The sequence below is a fragment of the Nannobrachium achirus genome, assembly GCF_963921795.1.
Source record: "Nannobrachium achirus genome assembly, chromosome: 3".
NCBI lineage: Eukaryota > Metazoa > Chordata > Actinopteri > Myctophiformes > Myctophidae > Nannobrachium > Nannobrachium achirus.
The window spans coordinates 41,253,491-41,265,584 of NC_137812.1; the positions used below are offsets into that span (position 1 = coordinate 41,253,491).

At 39.2% G+C, this 12,094-nt stretch overlaps 1 protein-coding gene across 1 annotated transcript in view; it reads right to left on the reverse strand.

Annotated features, from left to right (window-relative positions):
* Positions 1-5,789: 5,789 nt before the first annotated feature.
* The window catches only part of suclg1 (succinate-CoA ligase GDP/ADP-forming subunit alph), a 35,158-nt gene continuing 28,853 nt past the window's right edge, over positions 5,790-12,094 (reverse strand). Inside the window, exon 9 of the mRNA XM_080721506.1 lies at positions 5,790-6,249. Within this exon, the coding sequence (XP_080577632.1) occupies positions 6,223-6,249 (27 nt within the window). The 3' untranslated portion in view covers positions 5,790-6,222. The remainder of the gene's footprint in view (positions 6,250-12,094) is intronic.

The following is a 12,094-nucleotide window of genomic DNA, read 5'->3' on the forward strand; positions in this document are numbered from 1 at the left end:
GGGGGAAAAACTTTTGAAAAATAAAAAAATATATATATTTTTCGACTTTTCGACTCGTACTTTTTGAGTCGCGGTGAGCGTGAGTCGATCGACGCGTCGATTTCCGATTTTTTTTCACATCCCTATTGAGTACACAGTGTACTTCCCTGTAGCTGTTTCTGTAAACTGATAATAAAGTATTCAATCAATGAATTAATAAATCAGTACCCATTTGGTTTTCAAGATACTCACGGGACCAGTGCCTGTCAAACTACAGTACTGGCCCGCTGACACGCCCGAAATTATAATAGTATGATACAGTAGGTCACGTGGTCTCTCTGAAAACGGTCTGAAATAGTCTGAAACTCAAGTCGCAGTGTAATCTGCCCCTCGCCCCCCAACAACAGCTGACCAGAACAGTAAGTAGTCTAAGTACAGTCAATTAATTTGATTGGCTTATAATTGCACATTCCCACAATGACATCATAAAGTTTGCCAGCCAAAATAGAATGGTGGTTGGTAGATTAGCCGTGAAATTTCTATTATTGTATTGTGATCTGAGACATAATATTATGTTTATAAACATGAGCCCGCCGCCCCTCCTTCTTGGACAGCGCCGTTGTTTTTTTGTTTTTTTTTCCCAGGTCATTAGCTCACCGTGATTTTCTCGATCTCCGTTGGGATAGAGTGGTGGTTTTGGTCGAGCATCGATCTCCCCGTGCGTTTCGCGTGCGCGATCCGCGCGCATAACGATCCATGCATATAGTCCAGGAGTGACTGAACAGTCGATGTGTCCACTTTGGATAGCCTAGCACCTAGCACTCCAGCTCTGCTAGTGCTAACGTCCAAACAACAAGTGGGTGGGAGGAAGGAAGGCTGACGAAGGAAACGCCATGAGAGTCACTTCTGTTTCATGTCAGAGCAGCCACGAGCCACCGATGGACGAGCGGTGACTAGGGAAGGTTAGACGATCGCCGATTTTCGGATCAAAATCATTTATTCCGGTTTTAATGACAAAGTCCGGGAAAGTACGGCGCGGCTGAGACTCCTTGCTGGGATGTGCGATATACTACGGTTTTAACATTAAGGGGCTCCCTGTGGCTTGGAAAGGGTTAACTCATATTTTAAGATGACTTTTTAAAGTGACAGTACCCCTTTAAAAACTTTCTTTTAGCATTATTGTATAACTTTACCTCTGTACTTTTTGAAAAATGTTAATAAAGTATTCAATAACATAAAAGCATACAATAACTGAGAGGATCTATGTTCACCCAGCTCCACCATAACACTATTCACACTTCAAACATAGCCTCCTGCATATTAAAGGCCTAGTCAGTGATACAAATATAATCAAATGGTATAGCCACAAACAAATATATATTTATTTTATTATCGACTTAGATTGATTGATTCCATTCTAGTGACACAGACAAGACAACACGTCATATTTGAAGTGTTACTGTACATTGGGGCTGTGATAGCTGAATGGCATATTTTTCATCTAGACTAAAGAATTGACTCTGTGTATGTGAAAATAACCATAATTTAAATGTGTTCAAGAAAACCACAGTGTTGGCCTTTAAGGCAGATTGAGATGTATCTGTGGAAACACAATCCACATGTGATACAGACAACAATGGAAAACACAGATTGTATCCTCACAGATTAAATAAGCATGAACTGCATCCACTATTTTCCTCTATCCTGCCATGCAGTTGAAAATAAATTCTTCTTCATATACTGTAGTAGCCTAGTAACAACAGCAACAACAGAGTTCGTCTTTGATTATTTAAGTAGCAAGACATTACAGATCTTATTTATTTTTATGCTTTTGACAGTCAGCAACATAGAAATGTGAAAGAATATAATTATAGTAACTAGATTATTGTTGTATTCTCCATCAGGATCTAAACATTACCTTTCAACAAGAATGTTTTGTCTTTTTATTTTTACCTTGAAATTCTACTTGATCAGTCATTGAATGGAATAGTAATGTCTATACAGAATTCTTTGAGAAACACATATGGGTATTTGGGGGCGCGACTGAGTCTGTACATGACCATTGGGATTTTCTGTCCTATAGTAGTTCAAGTCTATGGTAACTGCAACATGGACCATGGCAAGTTTTCTCATTCCAAAAGCTCCTTTGAATTGAATTGAAATTGACAATGAAGACGGGACGTCAAACTATTTGTTGTTCAAGCTCCCGAGCCACAAGGAGCCAAATCCATGCAAGAAGCACCTTCGTTTGCACCGCCAACACTCAATATTGGACACATTCATCATAGTTAAGATTTGGGGGTTAACTCAACACACTTTTCCTTGATGACTAATTTGACACATAGTAATGTCAGTCTGTAGTTCTATGCTTCTTGTCGAGCAAGCAGCAAGTAGTCGTGACGGTGGTGCTGTGTAGACTGTATACATTATATTTGAACTCTCTTCGATCTATAACTGTTCTATTGATCTAATTTAGCAATTGTACAAATGTGCTGCGTTGTCGGATGCAATAGCAAGTGTTCAGACTTTGGAGTTAACAAATTCATTTCTAAATATGATGGTCCACCGCCAAGAATGACTTAAGTCGATAGTCTTTCAGCTTTTTCAGTGGTTTAGGCTTGATGCCACACTCCCGCACTCATGTTTCCAGGACTACAAATCCCAGAACACAACCGGAAATTACCCCAAATATTGAGCAGCACCTGGCTGCAGACACTAGGGTCCTGTTGAGGTCCACGGGAGACAGGAACCTCAACAAGTGGCAGGAAGTGACCTCACAGTGCGCAAGTGACTTCATGCCGCTTGTGGAGGTCACGTGACGTCTCTGCCTTGCAGTCCAAGGCACTACAGTCCCTTTGAGCCGCATTGTTGCTATGTGTACATGTTATCTTTTAGACAACCCAACTCTACCCCTAACCCTAAACTTAACCTCCATGGGGTAGAGCAAGAAAGAGGTGTGAGGTCACTTCCTGCCACTTGTTGAGGTTCCTGTCTCCCGTGGACCTCAACAGGACCCTAGTGGCTGCAGCCAGGTAGTCTAGCAAATATTCCGCTCCGCCCGGCCCGTGATTTAACAGTCTTAGGAAAAAAAAAACATTTATCTCTGATTCTTTTTTGGGTGGCAACTGTATAATTGCAATACACTCGAGGGAGGGTACCTTTATCATGATTATTGGCACTGTTCTTTATTTATAACTGTCTTTACAGTGAGTCACAGCCACATCAAACAAGATGGCGACCGGAACTACATCACCTCGGGGTGAGTACCCGTCCGAAGGTGTTATGTCACTGTAGCAAAAGAAAAATGTGTGATCACTGCTGAAACAATAAAGTCTGGAATCAGAATAACCTTTTTTCATGGCAGCCATTTTAAACACAAAGGAGGGGGTGCACGCCTGGATTGGTGCGGTGCTAACCACTGCAGATAATAATGTTAAAAAAATAGGCCACACAGAGCTGTTCAGCCACGATGCAAATCATTTATTTAAACAACCAAAGTTTAAACTGTAACAGTCTTCCTCAGGTTTTAACAAACTCATTAAACCCATGAGGAAGACAAGACTTAATCAAAACATTGGTTGTTTAAAAAAAATATTTGCAACGTGGCTGAACCGCTCCGTGCACACAATCTTTTACAACATACACAATAACATTGTTATGTTTGACCTGAATGAAACACAATCTTAATTAGTATCATTGGTAACACCTGTGTTTACCCAACATTTTTGTCAGAATGGCTACTGTGAAAATGGTCTATACACACTTGAATCTTTAACATATAGCAATGTAATTGCACACAGCTGCAGAGGAAGTAAAAGTGAAATGAAAATAATTTAGAAGACCACCCAATGAGACAACCAGGGTTCCCTGGCCTCAACAATTTTGATAGAGCAAATTCTCAAAAGATTAAAATAAAATATGCTTTGCATCACTAGAAGGCATGTATTGGCCTAATTTCCACAAGTATATGTCCCTAACCAAAGCACAATTACAGCTTGGCAACTAGACTTAGAGAATGAACTTCTGAGCCTCTAAACAAATAGGCTTTCAATTCCACTGCCAATCATTATGTTAATTCGCTAATACAGATTAAAAAGTAATTGGCAACAATGTGTACACATAATAATCTGTCTAGGCTGGGTGCCATGCAAAAGATAAGAATAGGCTGCAAATATGTCCAGTGTAGGACATTATATTATATGCTTCATTACACTTTTATTCCCAGAGTTTATTAAAAAATATATTCTTCTAGAGTTGCCCATCTGTGGCATTATCTTCCGGATTCATTTTACCTCATTTAGTCTAATTTCACTTTACAAACAATAATGAGCTGTCAATTTAGCCTACATAGAATGTGAAAACGTACTATCCTTTAGGGGCCATTAGAACTCTCATATAATAAACATACATCCAGAAATCAGAGCCTTGCTTAAAGCCTTTTCTGCTGAGCAGTACCAATATCTAATGGTCGCTACTCGCAGACAAATGTACACTTATTGCTGTGGAAACCTAATCCTGATTAGGTTAGCAACAGTATGTGTGTGACACACACCCGCACGCACACTTCCTGGTGATAAGTTACATGAGTGCCCATGAATACATACCGTATTACATTTAAGAATACAATATAAACACAATCATTGTTTAGTTGATAGCCTATCATAATTGGCACTTGTCACTTCAGAGGGAGGGACAGTCCATTGAACATATGGGCGATTTATTTGTGTCCCCAATTGTAAGTAATTATTTCTAGGCTTGAGTACTTGTGACATGTTCAATAGAACCTTTTAACCCAGAATACGGTACACAGAAATGAATCCACATACACTATATTTATACATAAATTCAGTGCATCAGTTATGGTAATTGGACAGATGTATTTAGTTGATTACTAAAAACCTATGAGAATGTATTTGTCAATTAATTGACATAAAAACATGCTTCCCAATTATTTGATTAACCCAAAGAGTAACAAACAGATATAACAATTCCTAAGAAAATAGTTACTTTCAACTAACTGAATTTAGTTGTCACCCGACAAATTGGTAGACACATACAGTATCTGCGATTGTGTGGCTATGCAAGACTAGTAGACCAAACTAGACCCACATTTTCAGTTTGTGATATCATCATCAGCTGTATTCAGGTTGTTTTGAATCCATTCACTTATGGAATGGCTCACAGTCAAGCACTTCAAAAGCATTTTGCCATTGAGCATTGATTAAATGTTTTCGTCCATAAACAAGTCTTCTACAAGGACAAAGATGAAATGATGGTAGAGTATTGATGCATTGTACATCTTCTCATTTCTCCTTATAATTATTCTAATAGGTTCCTTAGTGCCCCATAATGTAACTTTCTTTTGATTCATGGTACAGCATGGACATCCTGGTTGCTTGGTCTACTGTATACCTTCCCGTCTCATACACGCCATAGTGATGTTTTAAGAATCCAGTATCCAGTATATAAACTCCTTTACCTTCTACAGTATGTTCCTCAGTGTTCAATTATCCATCTACTGTACAACCCGTAGGATCCATTTGGTTACATTTAAATTTGTATGGTTAAATAAGCTCTGAGGATTCTCCATATTGGACAAAGTGAATTGAAAATGTGGCTTGTGACAAGTACTTTGCAAGTACCTTGCACCATTGAGACCATTGTGTCTCAGAATCCCCCTGCATACTATGTACAATATATAGTCAGTGAGTGCACATCTCAGACTTTCAATTTGGCCTCTCTATTCAGATTCTTTAGATTCCCAGAACCCAATAAGCACAGTAAAACCATAAACACGCCAGAGCAGAAAATGATTTGAGAAATATTTCTTATTCAGGTGGACAGCCATTGAAAATGGATGAGGGCATTTCTTACAGTGAGAGTGAAATAGAAAGTCACAAATAGATCACCATGACGTCTCTTCTCCAGGTGTTGACGAAACAGATGTTGCATTAACGGGGGTGAAGCAGTTCACTTGTAACAGATGGATACAGCGTTAAAATAGTTATTCAGGATACAATACAATTAAGACAGTGTTACTTATTCTTCATTTGTGTTTAAGTACAAGTTCATACAAGAGAAAGTAATTGGGAAAGCTACACTGCATGTGCGTATGAAACTGTTGAACTGGTTGAACTGGTAGAACTGTGAAGCCTGCAGGGCAAAGCCACCTCAAGAACTGGGCTGTTCATTTCACGGCTGGGCCAGCGGGGTGGGTGAGGTGCTCTCTCTCTCTCTCCCCATTTACAACATCTTCCTCTTCTCAAACTCCTGTCAAAGTGGACAATAGAGAGAGAGAGAAAAAAGTAAATGAAAAATGAGAGCGTGAGAAAGACAGGAAATGATTTATTCATGGCCAATTCTAACAACTTGTTTTCATCTCCAGTTTCAGATCTGCTGTTCAGAAGAAATGGGGGTCTATCATTAAGAGACCACGATGAGGCTTTCTTTTCCCCTGGGGGAAGTGAAATCATGTGTGTCGGATAAACCGTAATATGTTAAGAGCATGAAAATAGCTTCTACTTCCCTATACCATCAACTCTATTTTCACAACATGAGATTGTACATCTGCTATTCTCACTATTTTTGTGAAGCAAAAAATTAAATAAAATAGGGACACCACACCAGGCTGAAATGAGTCTAGTCAGTTGAGTTTTATAAACCTTAAACCAATGAAAATGATCAACAAGCGCTTGTGATCTAAATGACTACATTGGATCCATTGGAACACCACTGTTACTTTTTTCCAATTCCTGAATAATAACGATTTTGGACATAAAAGGTTTCTGGTCAACAGCTGTTTTTAAGCACTACACACAGAAGAAAAGGCTCACACTTGTCAGAGGTCACTGAACAGTTCAGGTTAGAGAGTTAACAGCAAAGAGTTCAATAATATGACAGCAAAATGACAAAGCATTATGTCAGCCATTACACAGAGGATGTAGTCATTTACATATGCAATTCAAAAAATATCAAACAAGCTGCATGCAGGATGATAGAATGTCATTCCCTCTAGAATTTCCCATTCCACAGAAATATTCCTTTATGCAAATGCATTTATCAGGTCTAAAGAACACACACACACTCACACACAGATGTCGACCCATTCTATATTACTTGTGAATACGCGGTGGCCTACTGCCATCTTGTGGAGAAAGTTATCTTCATAATCCTCCAGTCTGCAGTAAGCTACTGTAAACTACCTTAAAAACCTGTGAGGAAACTCTAATGTCCTTCAGTCTCTGTCCTCAGCTTTGTCACAGAGGGAAGGAGGTGTGTGAGAGCAGAAACATTGAGAGAAGACCGTCAGAGAAGCAGGTACACAACTTACAAACTTCACCATTACAACATACAATGTTCAGACTAAATTAACACACAATATGCACATGCATGCCTTGATGATATACTAAACACAGGTGAGTATATCAGGCGAGGATAATTCAAGGGTACAAGAGCCTGATCTTAGAAACTAGTAGTGTGTCGGACTCTGCTTTAAAAAGCTTTTATGCGAGACAATTACCAAATATAGAAGAGGAGAGATGGAGAGGGCCTGAATAAGACAAGATAAGTCTAGAGGAAGTGGGGGTAGAAAATAAGGGAAATGGGGCATGTCAATCAAAAGTGCTGTATTGTATTTCTCACACAAATATAAGTAAAGTCCTGGCTTTACTCCCTGCCTCACACATAACAGGTTAAGGTTGTGGCACATTGGAGGCTTAATCAGTTATAGTAAGGTGCAGACAAATAAAGAACAAGAGACATAATAATAATCACAATAATAATCACAAAAATATAGTGTCTGCATTGTGTGGAGACTGCACATTATGTTCATTCTCCAAAAACAAATATCATTGTCTGCATGGCACAATTAGAAGAATTGTCTAGGTACTCCATCATTTGAATAGTTTTGTGTGAAGATTATACAAGTCACATACTGTACTGCAACATTTGGTTTCCATTCTGCCAACTTTTCTTAACACCCACAACTCAAAATAGATCATGCCCAACCTCTTCAGCCCAACTGAAAACTGGCTTTAACATAGAAAACATATGCGCCACACACACACACACACACACACACACACACACACACACACACACACACACACACACACACACACACACACACACACACACACACACACACACACACACACACACACACACACACACACACACACACACACACAAAACAATTTGAATAAAACATAAAAAACACGAAGAATAATGCTGCCTTCAGATGCCAAGGCTTAGCCGATGTGACAATTCCTACACTGACATTTATAATAAATATTGTCTTGGTAAATAAAATGAACTGGGTAAGCACTAGGGTTAGGTATCGAAATTTGGTTCCAAGTTAACACTTTTAGTGCTATTATTTTTGTAATCATCCAGACACAGAGTAACGCCATTCACTGCGCTTTATTTTGAAGAGCCCCGGAAGCCACGATCGTGTTCATGTTGTGGAAATTCACAGTCTTGTTATGTGGATTAGGATGTTTACTTCCACACAGTCCAGTCAATCTGAGGTTTGACCCAAAAGAAATTGCAATAGTAATGGTTCAAGGTTTTTTGTGATCCTCAGGGTCATCCAAAACACCTGTTAAAAATTGTCCAAAATATTCTTAGTGGATCAAGGTAAATTCATGGGGTTCAAGTTTAGGTCCCTTCACTTACTATAAAGGGGGGGAAAAAAGAACTAAAAAAAATCTTTTTTTAAGTAGCATGTGAGGGGTCTAACTAGAGTTTTTTCATGATTCTGAATCCATTGCAAGCATTTGTTTTGCATGAAAAATATTCCTCAGGCTAAAAATGAACCCCACAAAAGTGTGAAAAGTGATGACTCATCACTAAACCATCACCATAGTGTTGTGGGTCCGTTTTTGCTATGCTACTCAAAGAAAAAGATTTACGTCATCGCCCAATGGATCACCGCACAGTGAGTTTTCTTTCACCAGCAAGTCCCATTGACCGCGAACTAGTGTTATGTAATATAAAACGATATCCCAAACTAGTTCGGGATCAGAACACTACGGCTGGTTCTGGGAATGGCACTTTGTGTTTTAAACAGGATTAACCAGACGCCTAGAGAGGTAAATGAGATAGGCTGAACCAATGGATATGTTGCTTTATCTATACTATAGGGACAATTGTGTAGTATTCAGCACAAAATGTTTCACCATTGACTATCCCAGGAACTAGTATACACAGTTAGTACTAGTTGCGACTGTAGGTCGCAGTTTACTGTCAGAACCGGCACATCTTGTCCGTATACGGGTAACACCTGACATTGTGGTTCCCCTGACACATCACAGGTGACATCACAGGCGATGTCAGATACTCAGTGCAGGGATCTCCTTATATGGGCATAAAAGGGATTGTATGTTGTGATGTCATGGGAACGACTCTATGCCCATATACTGTATGAAGATCCCTGATGTCATCAGCCCATATCCAACAGGACTTCATATGGGAATGCCCATATATGGAGGAATATAGCCCGTATCTGTGTGGCTGGTTCAGACAGGGATTTCCATGTATGGGGATAAAAGGGATTGTACGTATGTCAGATGTGATAGACGTCAAAGGATTTTCACATAACGAATAACTGAGTAGGCATGTTTGGGGTCTCACAGCATATCTCCATATACAGTTACATGGATCTCCATATATGGGTAACTGGTCCAATATACATCACTGGCCAGGCAGACAAGATATGGCAGAGGCGTCTTACTAGTAATAGTAGAATTTACTATACTGTTTACATCAGTTAACGCTTAGTTATCTTTAATAATAATAATATAAGAAAATAGATCTTTTTTGTTATCTAAACACTTCTTTTTGCCATCATGGGACGAAAAGCATAATCGGAATTGATAAAATGTTAACTAAACCTATCCATAGTAAACACTCATAACTTTCCATCTAGATCACACATCTGTACATGTTTCAGGAATCACTTGTTAACATTGTTTTGTAATTGGCATGGCCACCATGATATTTGCATTAAGTTTTACATACAGCATTTGCTTCCCTGAGCAGTCAACAGATGGCAATGGGAAGAAATGAAGACCAAATAAAAACTAAAGGAAATGGGCACTGCAACTTGGGAATATAATAACCACTTGCAACAGAAATATGAGACGACACATTGAGGTTAGACAGCACACCCCATATTTGGGCATAGCTGCATTGGGAACTCCTTTTATGGTTATGACTGAGTCATGGTGACATACTGTAAAGCCCTTTGCACACAGGACAGTTGTGTTTTTTTCATTTGCTGCATGAATAAAACGCATTGGATTTGGTGTGCAAGGCTGTGCGGAATCGGCGCTGCGGATCCCAAAAGGAGTCATAAAAGGAGTGATGAGTTTTTTACCGCATGCGACAAGACGCACAAATCGAACTGGGTTCGATCGAGAGAAAAACGCACGGCCGCAGCCATTCGTCGCACGGCTAATTCGGATCTGGTGTGCATGAGGTCGTAGAGAATCATTGTTTTCTTTAAAAAAATTGTCCGTTTTATCCGTGCGGATAAACGCGCCTGTGTGCAAAGGGCTTAAGCCTGACGACGTGGTCTGTCCGCAAGTTCTCCCTTGAGCCAAGTGTAATATAGGATACGATACAATGCATGTGTATCTATAGCCATCACTGTGATAAATGGCTAGTGTACAATATGCTGATGGCACTTGGAAGACAACACTTTCAGCATTATTAATGTTGCTGCCTTCTATTTCATTCTTTTATTTGCAATGCTTCAAATAAATGCTCTCATTTCCTGAAGACAATACACTTACTGATGCATGAACACACATTTTAGGTCTACTCTGATTTCTTTTCATTTTTACTATGTTCTTATTAAGATTTGAGGACACATCTGCATATGCATGTTCTCAACTTTATACATTTTAACCATATGTTAGTTCCTTGTGGTTGAACCTGTAATTGGAGTCCTACAGGAGAAAGGTATCACAGAGGATGCAAATGCCAGTTGATTTCTTTCAACCTGTTGTCCCTATTTTATGCATGACATTAAATGTGAAAATTGTCAAAAAGATTGTCAAAAACGTATATTGTGTATATAATAGACCTACAAGGCTATTGAATAGATCTACAAGCTTATTGTCTCATGACATGTTGAGATCTTGTAGATTTGCTATTTTCTCCACAGCAAACTTGCACATCAAAGTATAAAATAGAGCAGGGGTCTTCAAAGTTTTCAGGCCAGGGACCCCCAAACTGATGGGGAGATGGAGCAGGGACCCCCAACCTCGTAGTGTGGGGGTGGGGCTACAACATATATTGTATATTTATGTATAAAATTGTGTTTCATGTGTATAAACATACCATGTTATTGTGCTTTCAATACAATGCTATTACATTAATAGATTAATATATTCATGCTTTTATTTTAAACATTCATGTACAAGTGGCCGTACCACTGCCATTTATAAACATACCTTATTAACTGACAACCAATGTCAATACTAACAATCTATGACTAACAATCTGTCAATTGCACAGTAATCATGTATACAAGCTATTTTTTTTTTCCCTCCAACAATTTCGGGGACCCCCTGCAGTATCCCCACGGACCCCCTAGGGGTAGCGGACCCCCTGTTGAAGACCCCTGAAATAGAGCTTAAGTGGTTAACAAGTGTGTTTGAGTTGGCTGTGCTACACAGAATGTTATGATAGTCCACTCTTCACCCCATATGCTACAGTACAGTACATGTTTGTTTGCTCCCCTTGTGTGTTAGCACACCGATTACAACGGTCAATGACATTAACAGAGATGTATGAACACAATGGGCTGCAAAATTAACAACAAGGGGGCACGTTTTTCATCATTATGTGCAATGATTATCCCATTCAGAACGGGTACACATTATGGTGTATTATTATTTTATGCTTTAACTATTAAAAAATAGCAGATATACAAGCTCACTGCGCGGCACCGAGTGCCGTGCTGCGAGCTTGTAGATCTGCTATTTTTGAAAAATCGTGAACATTTGAATTTTGACACGATTCTATGTCTTTTGAATTTTTCTAAGGTTTTTTGAAAAACCTCTGTTTCTATGTCAGCAATCTGGCTAAACATCGTCAAAGAAAAGGT